We start from the raw sequence: 16,873 nt of genomic DNA, 5'->3' as shown, positions 1-16,873 counted from the left end.
ATGTCCCTTTAAATAAACTGTGTTGCTGCTATAATTCCCTGGGCCATTTCCCCATGGCTCCCATATGTTCTTCACCCTTACCTCAGGGCCTTGTCCTTGTGGAGTCCTAGCAGCCAGCCTGGAGCACCATCCACTCTCCTCCAGCTCGAGCAAGGAACTCTCTCTGGCCCTGCAGCTTTTCTTATACTGACCTGCTGGACCCTGATTGGCTGCTTCCCACACAGCTGCTCTAGGCAGCCTGGAGGACTTCTGTACTGCCCTTTTCTGGGGCGGGGTGTGGCAGGACCACAAGTCTTCTAGCAGAGGGCCTCACACACAAAAATGGGTGGAGTGGAAAAGAATCATGGTCTATAAAATCGTGGTCTATAAAATCACGAGTGGTATGGAGAAAGTGAATAGAGAAGGAGCTATTGACCCTTTCACATAACACAAAAACCAGGATTCACCTGCTGAAATTAATAGACAGCAGGTGGGGGTGGGGGGTAGGGGAGTAAGTTCTTCTTCACATGGAACATAATCAACTAATGGGACTCATTGCCATGGGATGTTGTGAAGGCCAAAAATATAACTAGGTTAAAAAAACAATTAGATAAATTCGTGGAGGATAGTCCCATCAATGGCATTTAGCCAACATGGTTAGGTAACACAACCCAATCTGTTGGACGTCCATAAAGCTCCTACTGCCAGAAGCATCTGGCGCTGGCCATTGTCAGAGACAGGATACCGGGTTAAATGGACCGTGATGTGACCCAGTATGGTCATTCTTATGGAATGATGACAGGTGATAAGGTGAGTTCATTTGAAGAACGGGCATTTTAATACAGTCAAATGGAAGCGGACAGTGGCATGACAAGATCTAATGGATGGAAGATGAAGCTAGACATATTCAGACTAGAAATAAGATGAAAAATGTTTACAGTGAGTAGAGTTAACCACTGGAATAACTTACCTAAGGGTGTAGTAGTTTCTCCATCAATTAAAATCTTTAAATTAAGAACATAAGAATGTCCATACTGGATCAGACCAAAGGTCCATCTAGTCCAGTAGCCTGTCTTCCGACAGTGGCCAATGACAGGTACTTCAGAGGGAATGAACAAAACAGGTAATCATCAAGTGATCCATCCCCTGTCACCCATTCCCAGCTTCTGGCAAACAGGACACCATCCCTGCCTATCCTAGGGACACCATCGCTGCCTATCCTGGCTAAAAGCCATTGATGGACCTATCCTCCATGAATTTATCGAGTTCTTTTTTGAGCCGTGTTATAGTCTTGGCCTTCACAACATCCTCTGGCAAAGACTTCCACAGGTTGACTGTGCGTTGAGTGAAGAAATACTTCCTTTTGTTTGTTTTAAACCTGCTGCCTATTAATTTCATTGGTGACACCTAGTTCTTGTGTTCTGAGGAGTAAATAACACATCCTTATTTATTTTCTCCACACCAGTCATGATTTTATAGACCTCGATCATATCCCCCCCCTTAGTTGTCTCCAAGATGAAAAGTCCCAGTCTTATTAATCTGTCCTCATATGGAAGCTGTTCCATACCCCTAATCATTTTTTTTGCCCTTTTCTGAACCTTTTCCAATTACAAAATATATCTTTTTTTGAGATGGGGCGACCACATCTGCACACAGTATTCAACACAATATGATATTTTCTATTTTCTTATTATCTATCCCTTTCTAAATGATTTCCAACATTCTGTTCGCTTTTATGACTGCTGCTGCATATTGAGTGGATATTTTCAGAGAACTATCCACAATGACGTCAAGATCTCTTTCTTGAGTGGTAACAGCTAATTTAGACCCCATGATTTTATATGTATAGTTGGGATTATGTTTTCCAATGTGCATTACTTTGCATTTATCAACATTGAATTTCATTTGCCATTTTGTTGCCCAGTCACCCATTTTTGTGAGATCCCTTTGTAGCTCTTCACAGTCGGCTTTGGACGTAACTATCTTGAGTAGTTTTGTTTCATCTGCAAATTTTACAGCCTCGCTGTTTGCCCCTTTTTCGAGATCATTTATGAATATGTTGAATAGGACTGGTCCCAGTACAGACCCTTGGAGGACACCACTGTTTACCTCTCTCCATTCTGAAAATTGACCATTTATTCCTACCCTTTGTTTCCTATCTTTTAGCCAGTTGCTGATCCATGAGAGGACCTTCCTTCTTATCCCATGACAGCTTACTTTGCTTAAGAGCCTTTAGTGAGGGACCTTGTTAAAAGCTTTGTGCAAATCTCATAACACTATATCTTCTGGATCACCATTGTTCACATGCTTGTTAGTCCCCTCAAAGAATTCTAGTAGATTGGTGAGGCATGATTTCTCTTTACAAAAACCATGTTGACTCTTCCCCAACAAATCATGTTCATCTGTTTGTCTGACAATTCTGTTCTTTACTATAGTTTCAACCAGTTTGCCCAGTACTGAAGTTAGGCTTACCGGCCTATAATTGCTGGGATCGCCTCTAGAGCCCTTTTTTAAAAATTGTCGTCACATTAGCTATACTGCAGTCACCTGGTATAGAAGCTGACTTAAATGAGGTTACATATCACAGTTTGCAGTTCTGCAATTTCACATTTGAATTCCTTCAGAACTCTTGGGTGAATACCATCTGGTCCTGATGACTTATTATTAGTTTATCAATTTGTTCCAAAACCCCCTCTAATTACACCTCAGTCTGAGACAGTTCCTCAGATGTGTCACCTAAAAAGAATGGCTCAGGTGTTGAAATCTCCCTTGCACCCTCAGATGTGAAGATGAATGCAAAGAATTTAGTTTCTCCGCGATGGCCTTATTGTCCTTCAGTGCTCCTTTAGCATCTTGATTGTCCAGTGGCCCCACTGGTTGTTTAACAGGCTTCCTGCTTCTGATGTACTTAACAATCTTTTTGCTGTTACTTTTTGAGTCTTTGGCTAGCTGTTCTTCAAATTCTTTGTTGGCCTTCCTAATTATATTTCAGAGTAGCAGCCGTGTTAGTCAGTATTCGCAAAAAGAAAAGGAGTACTTGTGGCACCTTAGAGACTAACACATTTATTTGAGCATAAGCTTTCCGATGAAGTGAGCTGTAGCTCATGAAAGCTTATGCTCAAATAAATTTGTTAGTCTCTAAGGTGCCACAAGTACTCCTTTTCTTTTTCCTAATTACATTGTTACACTTAATTTGCCAGAGTTCATGCTCCTTTCTATTTTCCTTAATAGGATTTAACTTACACTTTAAAAGGATGCTTTTTGTCTCTCACGTCTTTTTACTTTGCTGTTTAGTTATGGTGGAACTTTTTTGGTTCTCTGTTTTTTAATTTGGGGTATACATTTAAGTTGAGCCTCTGTTATGGTGTCTTTAAAATGTTTCCATGCAGCTTGCAGGGATTTCACTTTTGGCATAGCATCTTTTAATTTCTGTTGAACTAACTTCCTCATTTTTGTGTAGACCCCCTTTCTGAAATTAAATGCTATCATGGTGGGCTACTGTGGTGTTTTCCCCACCACAGGGATGTTAAATTTCATTATATTATGGTCACTATTACCAAGCCGTTCAGCTATATTCACCTTTTAGACCTGATCCTGTGCTCCATTTAGGACTAAATCAAGAATTGCCTCTCCTCTTATGGGCTCCAGGACTAGCTGCTCCAAGAAGCAATCATTTAAGCAGTCATTTAAGGTATCTCTGCATCCCATCCTGAGGTGACATAGCCAGTCAGTATGGGGGTAACTGAAATCCCCCATTTTTATTGAGTTTTTTATTTTTAGAGCCTCTCTAATCTCCCTGAGCATTTCACAGTCACTATCACCATCCTGGACAGGGGGTTGGTAGTATATCCCTACTGCTGTATTCTTATTATTTGAGCATGGAATTACTATCCATAGAGATTCTGTGGTACAGTTTGGTTCATTTAAGATTTTTACTTCATTTGATTTTGTGCTTTCTTTCACATATAGTGCCTCTCCCCCACCAGCACGACCTGTTCTGACTTTCCGATATATTTTGTACCCGGATATTACTGTGTCCCATTGATTATCCTCATTTCACCAAGTTTTTGTGATGCTTATTATATTAATATCCTCATTTAATACGAGGCACTCTAGTTCATCCATCTTCTTATTTAGACTTCTAGCATTTGTATATAAGCATTTTAAAAACTTGTCACTTTTTAGCTGTCTGCCATTACATGATGTAATTGAATGGGATTTTTTTTCATTTGACTGTTTCTCATCAGATCCTACCTGTATTTTATCTTCCATCCTCTCCTCCTTACTGGGACATAGAGAATCTCCAGTAATAGATCCTTCCCTAAGGGATATGTCTGTCTGAACCACATGCTTCTCCATACCTGTTGGCTTTCCTCCAGCCCTTAGTTTAAAAACTGCTCTACGACCTTTTTAATTTTAAGTGCCAGCAATCTGGTTCCATTTTGGTTTAGGTGAAGCCCATCCTTCTTGTGTAGGCTCCCCCTTTCTCAAAAGTTTCCCCAGTTTCTAATCAAAACCCCTCCTCCCTACATCATCATCTCATCTACGCATTGAGACCCTGCAGTTCTGCCTGTCTAACTGGCCCTGCATGTGTAACTGGAAGCATTTCAGAGAATGATACCATGGAGGTCTTGGACTTCAATCTCTTACCTAGCAGAATAAGATCGTATGTTTTTCTAACAGCGGTGCTATAGCTCAGTCAGAGTGAATGTGCTTGATGCAGAAATCACTGCATGAGTGTCTCTGGCCTGCGCTAGGCAGGAGGTCAGACTAGATGATCATAATAGGCCCTTCACACCTTAAAAATCTATGAATCTGTAAATATGTGGCAGCCGGTGCTGGCAGCATGGATGAGATTTTCACACAGTGGACATAAAATGAATATGGGGGTGATTGGTGCTCCCATTCCCACAGATGTCAGGAGCTGGACTAATTCCCCTTCCTTTTCTTGTGAATATGGCATCAGCTTCACTAGAGGAGGAGGCTGGATTTGCAGAGACCTACAGGTACTTGCACAAGGTCCAGGAATTGCCTCATGCTGTGGCTGTGCAGGATACCATGGTTTTGTTTAGGTCTGGGAATCAGGTTAGCCCAGGTGGGCCTAGGAAATGTTAGGATGCTCTGGATCTATGTACTGAAAGGGTGGGAAACTGGTGACAGCCTGCAGTAGCAGTGGTCTTAAATCCCCACCTCTTTTCACTGCTACCAGGACAGGTTGCTTTTAGATCTTAGGTTCAATAAAGTTATAGCCACTTTGCCAAAAAAGATAATTCCTGTCCTCACTGGTGCTTATTATTTGCAATGCTTGTTGTTTAAAAAATAAATGCATAAATAAAAAAGACTGTTTGCAGTTATAGTCAAGCAAATTGATAATTATTTGACTTACTCATTTACATATGGGAGGAAGCAATATGGGAAATTTGCATTAATCTGCTTAGCTTCCATGATGGCACAGTATCCTAAACCTGAGGCATTTTAAATAAACTATTAGACTGAAGAGAAACATACATTTGTTTTTAAAACAACCCCCTATAATACTATGTTTTACATTTGCACAAGTACTTTTACATTTTTTTAAATCACCTAAACACTTCTTTTATTTTAAGCTTATTCTCAGCCAGTGGATAACCATATCAGTCCAGCTGCTTACTTGGGACAGTCTTTGCCACCATCATCACCAGGAAGATATTCCCCAATTCCCAAGGGAATGGTTGGAGATGAGGAAATTACCAGGTAAGGAGTGGTTAATCCAACTTTAATTGATGAGTTCAGGTTAGTTAATCAGGAAAGTTAACATTTTATGTGTAAATGATCAAAATGTCAGTGTGTGATGTTTCAAGAAATAAATGTAAATCTAAAAATATTTTTAATACTAGTGAATATTTCCATAAGACCTATAAACTGTTTTGCTGATTTATTCTAGTTGTGCTCACTAATGCCGCTATGGTTGTGGCCATACTGATTGCATTCAGCCTAAAGTATACAAGGTCCCCCTCTCCAAACTGGATCAGATACTGTGCCCACTCAGTATGTGGGTTCCACTATGGAATTAAGATGGCACTGCTTTTAGTGTACCATTCACTCTGCTGCATTGCCAAGTCACTTAGTGAGCTGATTGAATTTCTCACTATATTGGCATTGGAAACGCAAAGACTGATTATGTTGAATTTGCATGTAGATGATGAATTTTCTGAAGCAGCTCAGGATTTCGTGGCCATCATGACAACTATGGGGTTATCTCAGATAGGTACTGGCTCAACTCAGACAGCTGGCCACACTTAAGATTTGGGTTTGGGGTTGGAACTGGAGGCTTGGCGGTTGGTTGTTTGGTTGATTGTATTACCGTAGCACCTGGGCACTGGATAAACACAGAACAAAAAGACAGTCACTGTCCCTAGAAAGCTTACATTTGTCATAAAGTGATTGTTCCCTCTCGTGGTTTGAGGTTGGGGTTCATCTCTCCTGTCAGGGTGAGGGAGCTGTTCTAATGGTCTACCCTCAAAGATTAATGGGCCAAAAAGGTTCCAGAGGGTTCTTAGGGTGAATCTTGTTCTACCAACAGCGTTTTTCAAATACGGCCATCAAGGGCTTTTCTTGCAGCCACAGCCTCCTGGGGAGAAGTTGCAGCCCCGCCGGGGTCGCCTGGAGGGGTTGGGCCCTGCTCCCCTCTGGAGCCACAAACACCAGAGGAGCAGACAGCCAATATGAGTTCCCCACCTTCCCGGAGGTCATGGGGCTCAGGCTTCTGGCTTCAGCCCTGCGGGGCCTAGGCAGCAGGCTCTGGGCTTTCAAGCACAGCAGCGGGTTCCGGGCTCACCACCCCCCGATCACCCGCGGTCCCTGCTGCCTCCCTACCCACCTCCCCATCCAAGACTTAATTTGTCACCCGGCTTGACAGGGCTGAGTAAGTCTACTGTGAAAAGTGATATTTGTATGTTTGTTAATATCACTTTTCACTGCCTCCCAGCTAGCTAGCAAGTCTGCTGCTGCAAAAACTGATATTAACAAACATTCAAATATCACTTTTCACAGCAGCAGACTTACTAGCTAGCAAGTATTACAAAAACCGCAACCAAAAAAGCAAAAGAAACAACAACAACAAAAGACAAGAACATGCAAAGCACCTTATTTGTGTTTCTGTTCTGTTTAGGTCGACTAAAGAATAGAAACAACTGTACATTATTTTTATTATGGAAAAATAAAACCTAATAAAGCAACCAGTATGATTTGGGCATGTGCATATTTATTTGTTTTTCCTAAAGTTAATTAAGTATTTTAGGAAAAATTGTCATAGCAGCCACCATCAAGAGTTGGTGGCCACACTCTGAGGCCATCAAAAAATTTGTTGTGAGAACCCCTAACAGTCCAGTCCCTCAATAGTTTGGTAGAATATTATTGTACTTTTCTATCCTGCAGCTTTGAAGAAGTGGCCTGTAGATGCCCTCTTTGCCAACACCATTTTCACAGGTCACCCTGGTGTACAGATGATATACAACAAATGAGGCAAGAGGGAAGAGGGCTGGTACACTGGTGGTGGAAATGTCATGCAGAGGCTGAACAGCTGCACCATAAATATTTTTAACTTTTATGTTGTGGCTGTGCAGAAGGCAAAGAAAAAGTTATTTTTCTCCAACATAGAAGCTGCAAAAGCTCAGGCAGCAGATTTGTTTCAGGTGACAGGACTAGTAAATCCTGACTGTCTCAGGATACTGGGCTAGATTGACCTTTAGTCTGACCCAATATGGCCGCTCTTACGTTCTTAAAAAGAAGGGAACTTGCTTCCTCCTTGTTTGCAAATAGCCTGAATTTGGTGACTTTCCAGGCACACTGCAAAAAACATCTTTGTAGTAGGGTTTTTGGAGAAGGTGTGTTTAAGGTGTGCTTCCTCAATAATGAAGACGTTGGAAGAAACTTTTGTAGATGGCTGGCTGAGCTTCTGCTGAATTAATCATTTAATGCTGCTGATACTTAAATTGTATTCATGTATGTAAGGGCACGTAGAGCCTTAGATAGGTCTATCTGCAGTTTAAAAAATTGAAATAAATATATAATTACGGATCATTCATTGCGGACTGTACAAGTCCTTGATCTTAGGGATTAGTAATTTCCTCATACAAAAATTACTCTAAAGTGAGACTCAGTATACGTGGTCTTAGGCTAGGTGCAGTTTTTACACATTGATTTACAAAATGATTTATTTCTTGAAATTTTAAAAAATAAATGAGGGACACTTACTAAAAAAATTAAGTTTATTCCCTTCCAAGTTGCAGAATTCAGAAATATTTTTTGTTTTACTTCTTTACGGCAGATTTCCATTAGAGACCTTTTAACTGGACTTTGACCTCTTTTTGTTAAAGGGAAAAAGTTCCCTTTCTGTTGCAACAGATTACAGACATTTACGCACAGATTTGTTCTATTAGTTTAAACCAGAGTGGTATGTAGACATTTCCCTGCCTGCATATGAATTACGTATATCTACTCATAACTGATTTAATAATAAAAATACTCATAATTTTCATACCATTTCTGGGCAGTTTAACCACCTTTAGTTACTCTAGTTCCAAACTTTTTAAAGAAACAGGCACAATCCACTTGACATCTAGCAGTTTCCGAAAATGAGTGAAAAGTCGTTTCAGATACCTCAGTTATAATTTTTACAATCACATTTTCCTAATTTAAATGTTGTTCTCTCCCCTGTTGCTAAATGAAACAACACTAAAAACAGTGAAACTGACTACACCTAAAGTGCTAGACTAGCACTATACAGCACAAGTGTAGCAAATGTTAAACAGATTAGGAACTGACTGGCAAATCTCAAAAATTAGTTGTCAATGGGGAATCATCATCAAATAAAGGGGTTTCTATTGAGGTTTGTTGTAATAATTTGGAAATTAATACAACAGGTTTTTCAGGGCATGGTTCTAGGCTTGACACTATTCGATATTTTCGTCAATGATCTGGAATTAAATATAAAGTCAGTGCTGATAAAATTTTGCATGTGACGCAAAGTGGTAAATACCGATGAGGATAGGGCAGTCATTCAGCGTGATCTGGATACCTTGGTGAGATGGGTCCATTCAAACAAAGTGCACTTTAATACAGCCAAATGCATATAGGAACAAAGAATGTAGACCATACTACAGATTGAGGGACTATATCCTGGAAAATAGTGACTCTGAAAAGGATTTAGGGGTATTATGAGTTCCCAGTGTGATATGGTGGCAAAACGGGGTAATGTGATTTATGGATGTATAAACAGAGGAGTTAGCGGGAGGTGATTTTACCTTTGGATATTGTGTTGATAAGGATGATTCTGGAATTCCATGTCCACATTTTAAAGGATGTTTAAAAATTGGAGAGTGCTGAGAAGAGCCACAAAAATAATTTGTGGGCTGGAGAAAATGATGCATAGTGGGAAACTTCAGGACCTCAATCCATTAAATTTATAACAAGATTGAGAAATGATTCGATTAGTGTATAAGTATCTTCACAAGGACAAAATGCTGAATTTTGATCATCATCAAAATGGTGTGTGACCTCCTTGCAAAGTGAATATCACCCAGATCCACCTTTGGCAAGCTGCTTAGGGTGGTCTGGTTGTATATTCAGTTTATGTCTGTTACTGGCAATCTTGTGATTCCCAGCTGTGTAGAAGTGTTCCTTCATATACAAGCTTTGGAATTCATTAGACTTCCATTCTAATAATATGTCCATGCTAAGAAAGCTGCCAAAAACAAACCAGGGCTGGTGGAGGTGGTTGCTGGATTCAGCTTCAAAAATCCTCATTTCTCATCTAACTCACTCACTCTTTACTCTAGTGGAAAAAGGTATAACAAGAACCAATGGCAGGAAGCTGAAGCCAGACAAATTCAAATTAGAAACTAGACACAGTTTTTTAACAGTGAGGGTGATTAACCATTGAAACAAACTACCCAAGGAAGCAGTGGATTTTCCATCACTTGAAGTATTCAAATCAAAGACTTGGATTGGACCTTTCTAGAAGATATGTTTTAGTCAAACACAAGTTATTGGATTCAAGACAGAGAGAACTGGGTGAAATTCTATGGCCTTTGTTATAGGTGGTCAGACTAGATGGTGTAATGGTCCCTTCTGGCTTTAAAATATACGCTGTCAAATGCACAAACTAAACTGGAAAAAAAAGAGGAAAATATTTTCCTACTAATCTTTCAGTGGTAGTATTTTTAGGTCTTATAAATAATATTACATAAAAAACTTGGCACCGTAGCATAACTTTTTCATGCAGTTGCCCACACAATTGCATATCTAATATTCATGTAAACAGTTTAACTTTGTGCATGCTGTGTGGGGAATTGCATGCACTGATGTACACTTATGCAGCTGTTTGGCCATTTGCACACATATTCCAATTTATACACACACACCCACCACGTCTGTCCCTGTGATTGTGTGCACATTGAAAACTGGTTTCTATATGTCCAGATCATTATAAGCTACCACTTTTCTGAGGCATGTATGTATATAAAGGAGTGAAAGAGTAGGGTGCTAAAGGAGTTGGCAGATGTGATTGCAGAGCCATTGGCCATTATCTTTGAAAACTCATGGCGATCAGGGTTGGTCCTGGATGACTGGAAAAAGGCTAATGTAGTGCCCATCTTTGAAAAAGGGAAGGAGGAGGAATTAATTCTGAAGCACTTTGAGGAGAGGAAAGTGATCAGGAACAGTTAGCATGGATTCACCAAGGGCAAGTCATGCCTGACTAACCTAACTACCTTCTATGCGGAGATAACTGGCTCTGTGGATGAGGGGAAAGCAGTGGATTTGTTATTCCTTGACTTTAGGAAAACTTTTGATATGGTCTCCCACAGTATTTTTGCCAGCAGGTTAAAGAAGTATGGGCTGGAAGAATGGACTATCAGGTGGATAGAAAGCTGGCTAGATCATCGGGCTCAACGGGTAGCGATCAATGGCTCCATGTCTAGTTGGCAGCCGGTATCAAGCGGAGTGCCCCAAGGGTTGGTCCAGGGACTGGTTTTGTTCAATATCTTCATTAATGATCTGGAGGATAGCGTGGATTGCACCCTCAGCAAGTTTGCAGATGACACTAAACTGGAAGGAGTGGCAGATACGCTGAAGGGTAGGGATAGGATACAGAGGGCTGTAGACAAATTAGAGGATTGGGCCAAAAGAAATCTGATGAGGTTCAACAAGGACAAGTGCAGAGTCCTGCACTTAGAATGGAAGAATCCCATGCACTGCTACAGACTAGGGACCGAGTGGCTAGGCAGCAGTTCTGCAGAAAAGGACCTAGGGGTTACAGTGGACGAGAAGCTGGATCAGAGTCAACAGGGTGCCCTTGTTGCCAAGAAGGCTAACGACAGTTTGGGCTGTATAAGTAGGAGCATTGCCAGCAGATCAAGGGACGTGATCATTCCCCTCTATTTGGCGTCCGTGAGGCCTCATCTGGAGTACTGTGTCCAGTTTAGGGCCTCACACCACAAGAAGGATGTGGAAAAATTGGAAAGAGTCCAGCGGAGGGCAACAAAAATGATTAGGGGGCTGGAGCACATGACTTATGAGGAGAGGCTGAGGGGACTGGGATTATTTATTCTGCAGAAGAGAAGAATGAAGGGGGATTTGATAGCTGCTTTCAACTACCTGAAAGGGGGTTCCAAAGAGAATGGATCTAGACTGTTCTCAGTGGTAGCGGATGACAGACAAGGAGTAATGGTCTCAAGTTGCAGTGGGGGAGGTTTAGGTTGGATGTCAGGAAAAAAATTTTCACTAGGAGGGTTGTGAAGTACTGGAATGGATTACCTAGGGAGGTGGTAGAATCTCCTTCCTTTGAAGTTTTTAAGGTCAGGCTTGACAAAGCCCTGGCTGGGATGATTTAGTTGGGGTTGGTCCTGCTTTGAGCAAGGAATTGGACGAGATGACCTCCTGAGATCCCTTCCAACCCTGATATTCTATGATTCTTTGAAAACTTTAGTTGTTCTGCAAAAAGAACAGGAGTACTTGTGGCACCTTAGAGACTAACAAACTTATTAGAGCATAAGCTTTCGTGGGCTACAGCCCACTTCATCGGATGCATAGAATGGAACATATAGTAAGAAAATATATATACATATACACACACATACAGAGAAGGTGGAAGTTGCCATACAAACTGTGAGAGGCTAATGAATTAAGATGAGCTGTTATTAGCAGGAGAAAAAAACTTTTGTAGTGATAATCAAGATGGCCCATTTAGACAGTTGACAAGAAGGTGTGAGGATACTTTACATAGGGAAATAGATTCAATATTGTAATTATTATAATTATAATAATATGGGTCATTACACATATTGAATCTATTTCCCTATGTTAAGTATCCTCACACCTTCTTGTCAACTGTCTAAATGGGCCACATTGATTATCACTACAAAAGTCTTTTTCTCCTGCTGATAATAGCTCATCTTAATTCATTAGCCTCTTACAGTTTGTATGGCAACTTCCACCTTCTCTGTATGTGTATATATATATATGTTCTTACTGTATGTTCCATTCTGTGCATCCGATGAAGTGGGCTGTAGCCCACGAAAGCTTATGCTCTAATTAATTTGTTAGTCTCTAAGGTGCCACAAGTACTCCTGTTCTTTTTGCGGATACAGACTAACACGGCTGCTATTCTGAAACCTGTAATTTTTCTTTTTCTAAAAGGGCCATTTAAAAGTGAATGTTGAGCTCTCGTTCTATTTACTGAAAAATTCTCAACTTACGAAGTTGAATAAGAATTTTACTATAGCTTCTGCCGTTTCAGTTGCCTGAAATATGTAAAAAACTGCATGATCTGATTGAACAGATACACAAAAGATTTGTTCCACCCTTGAAAAATGCTTGGAACACATCCATGTGCAGCTCTTAAATTGGGCCTCTATGAGAGTGAGCACAAGCACAGTAGTAGCTATTACTAGTTGTGCTCAGTGTATAACTTTTTTATGTCATGAAATTGCCTAAAAATTAGATTTGACTATACTATTTAGCTGCCACTATATTTTGATGAGTCTGCAGCTTGTAAATCGCATAAATTTTTATCTTCTTATAGATACATCATTACTCCCAAACAAATATATTCAAATATTTGCAAAGGGAAAAACTGAAGTATACATCTGTAATAGCCATTGTTTAAATTAAAATTGTTTTAAATTGTTGATGTATCTCATAAGAGATTTAGTAAATGGTGCCATGCTGAAATAGAATGCATTGGGTTAAATACTGATCCAATTGAAGTCAAAGGTAAAACTCTCCTTGACTTCAGTAGGGCCAGCATTTCACCCTCTGGGGTTTTTGTTTCGTTTTGTTTTGTTTTTTGATGTACGAAATAAATATCCCTTAAGATTTTTTTCCTGGGGACATTATTTCAGTTTTTTTCACTTAAAATTGTTACATCAGATCATACTTTGAAAATGAAAACATATATTTATTTAAAAGTAGGAGGGTCATTGGCAACCATTGATCCAAACTGGACCATGATATACATGTAAGAGGCCTAATCAGGTGCCTGATGAATCCGCTTATGGCTGACGAGCCCAATTCAAGAGCGACATAGCTTGTTAAAAATTTCACAGATCTATATGTTGTCTGAGTTATAGTCCAAGATTACAGCACGCTGCTTTCTTGCTTTGCTCCAGTCCTCTGGATTAAAGCCACTTCATGTTGAGCTGCACCCAGCGCCAGATATTCCCTCCAAATTGGACAGGATTCTGCGCGCTCCTCTCAGCTTTCTGTATTGACACTGAATGACTTCATATCATTTTTGCACATTTTGTGGTGGTACAATAAAGGGCAACCCCACTTTCTAGAATCGTCTCGAATCTCACTGTACAAAATATTCTTGAGCATATGGTCTCCTCCCATTCTGCTGACATGACTGAGCCATTACAACCTGCTCTTCTTGATAGTGGTTTCTAACTGTGTTCGTCCTGCGCACTCCAGCACCTCTGTGTTTGGTATTTTGTCTTTCCACTTTATTTTCAGACTCTTACTCAGGCATTTTCTGTAGTATCTGGCTGGTGAAACTTACCCATATGCTCAGGGTTTAGCTGATCGCCATATTTGGGGTTGGGAGGGAATTTTCCTCCAGGGCAGATTGGAAGAGGCCCTGGAGGTTTTTCGCCTTCCTCTGTAGCATGGGGCACGGGTCACTTGCTGGAGGATTCTCTGCTCCTTGAAGTCTTTAAACCACGATTTGAGGACTTCAGTAGCTCAGACATAGGTGAGAGGTTTTTCGCAGGAGTGGGTGGGTGAAATTCTGTGGCCTGCATTGTGCAGGAGGTCAGACTAGATGATCATAATGGTCCCTTCTGACCTTAGTATCTATGAATCTCATGTGGAAGCTATTCAGTCTCCTGATGCACCTAGCATATGTAGTCCATGTTTCTGAACCATAAAGCAGGGATGACAGCACAAAAGTCTCGCAGATTCACATCTTCACCTTAGTCGATAGTTTGCTGTTATTCCATGCACATCTTTGTAATAGCCCCAAATTCTTAAGCTGCTTTTCCGATTCTGTGAGTCGGTTTAGTCTGAAGGTCAAGATTCCTGCTAATCGTAGAACCCAAGTAGCCGAAGCTGTCGATGACACCAAGAGATTTACCCTCCAGAGTGACGTCAGAGACTGGTTCTTCTGCCCCTTGGTACATGATCACAGTCTTCTTGAAACTAATTCTCAACCCAAAGCTCTTGCATGATGCAGAAAATCTACCCAAGAGATTTTGCAGGGAAGATTAGCTATGGGCAACTAAGGCCACATCACCCACAAACAGGAAAACACTCAGAACCAGCTCTTTCATCTTGATTTTCGCTCTAAACCTTGCGATGTTGAACAAGCCTCCATCTAGTCTGGTTCAAAGATAAATGCCATTATTGCTGTCCTTAAATGTATGAAGAAGCAGGAATGAAAAGTAGGAGTAATGTGTAGGTAAAGGCATACAGTAGTGTTCAGTGATGTCACTATGAAACAGTTAGCTGATTAACTTTTGACAGTTGTAAAATCTTGTTAACTGGTTGGCATATAAAGGAGGCTTTTCTATATGGCTCTGAATCAGTCCTGTATTGTGAAGTATGTTCCTGTAGGGAGTAGTTTGTAGCTTTTGATATTGTATTCTACATACATGTATGCTATGGATAATAAAAATGTATATGGCCTATAGCCATTCCTTCCATTTCTCTCTAAAGTACCTACATACGCTCAGGTTCAGAACTTCTTATACAAAGAGCAAAATTGACAATAGCAAACCTTTGTGGATTTCTGATTTATCAAACAGTCCCGAATTGTAGGTAGCAGGCTTAACACTACCACCCCTCTTTTGATACCATACCTAACCTGCAGATCGTGTTTGATATTTGTCCATGTTTCTCTATACATTTGTCCTCCTAGTGAACCAGCACTTAGAGTCCAAAGTAATGGTTGCCTTTATAAATCCCTAAAATAGAATCATACTGAAGACCTACTTTCTTCTCTTCACCACTAAAAGCTAGGAAAAAATAAAGTTCTCTTTCTTACTTGGGTTTGCTTAATGAGAAGACATACTTTTTTAAGAATCTTACTCCAGCATTTTGCCTAGGCCAAAAATCAAGGATTCACAAAGTCATATGGAGCTCCTACAGAGAGGGATTTAGATAAGTGAAACACAAGTAGGAGCTGCATACAAAGCCACATTCAACTTTGTGGTACCTACTCAGTATGCCTTTGTAATCCCAACAAGAGAGTTCTCTACAGAGGCAGGAATCTGATTGAAGGTGAGTGGTGGAGAGGAGTCTGGTGGCTCAACAATGAGTCGGTACAGGGGTCTAGGCAAGGAGAAAGTATGTATTTTACAGATCGAGAATCCTGGAAAGATACTGAAAAACAGGAGACAAGAACCTCGACATAGAAAAATACAGCTTGTTTTGGCTCATCATTTCAACGGAACTCTACAAAGACACAGAAATGTTTAGAGACTAGTTATTTAGTGCACTCTAGTGATCATTTGAATGTAGTGCAGAATTTTTCCACTTAAATATTAGAAAATTCATACTATCATAGAACTGCAGGGATGGAAGGGACTTCCAGAGGTCATCTAGTCTGGCCCCATACGCTGAGCTGGACCAAGTATACCTAGACCATCCCTGACAGGTGTTTCTCACCTATTCTTAAATTCCTTGTCTTCTACTGAAATTCTTCATTGCCTTGCTACTGTATCCACTGGCAGCAGTAAGACTAAGACCATGACTACAGTAGAGAGTTTTGCTAGTAGTATTTGTGCTGGCATTCAGCTGCTGATGTTGCAGTTTCGCTATAGTGTGTGCGTACTTGGCTGCCTTTGCCAGTGCAAAGCATTCTCACAGCAAAAGACACGCTGCATTATGTAGGCATCTCAGTGTACCCTGCACCACTGTCCAGCACATTGCCTTCTGGGATATATTTTGCAGTGTGTTGGGGGATACTAGCACTTCTCTCAGGAAATTGTGGGAGAATTGGGGTCAAATTCCCACAGTCCCCTCATGTCCATCCCATCATATTTTTGCACAATTTTTTAAAAATTCCCACAGTCCTTCATGCCGCTTCATGAATACTGAACAGATCAGCTGAGTCATCTTCAGCAAAAAGAAAGAAATGGATATTGGTTGACATTTAGCGAAACAGGAGAGGTATATAATTAGTACTTACTATTTACAACATAGTTTATAAAAAGAAAAGGAGTACTTGTGGCACCTCAGAGCCTAACAAATTTATTTGAGCATAAGCTTTCGTGAGCTACAGCTCACTTCATCGGATGCATTCAGTGGAAAATACAGTGGGGAGATTTATATACATAGAGAACATGAAACAATGGGTGTTACCATACACACTGTAAGGAGAGTGATCACTTAAGGTGAGCTATTACCGGGGAGG

General features: G+C 40.5%; 1 protein-coding gene across 34 annotated transcripts in view; it reads left to right on the top strand.

Annotated features, from left to right (window-relative positions):
• Positions 1–16,873, top strand: part of DLG1 (discs large MAGUK scaffold protein 1) — a 428,647-nt gene that overhangs the window by 286,622 nt on the left and 125,152 nt on the right. For all 34 annotated transcript variants that reach the window (XM_043523144.1, XM_037909596.2, XM_037909589.2 and 31 more), the window contains one exon: positions 5,586–5,712. In XM_043523144.1, the coding sequence (XP_043379079.1) occupies positions 5,586–5,712 (127 nt within the window). The remainder of the gene's footprint in view (positions 1–5,585; positions 5,713–16,873) is intronic.

The sequence above is a fragment of the Chelonia mydas genome, chromosome 9, assembly GCF_015237465.2.
Source record: "Chelonia mydas isolate rCheMyd1 chromosome 9, rCheMyd1.pri.v2, whole genome shotgun sequence".
Lineage (NCBI taxonomy): Eukaryota > Metazoa > Chordata > Testudines > Cheloniidae > Chelonia > Chelonia mydas.
This window is presented reverse-complemented; position numbering and strand designations above follow the sequence as displayed.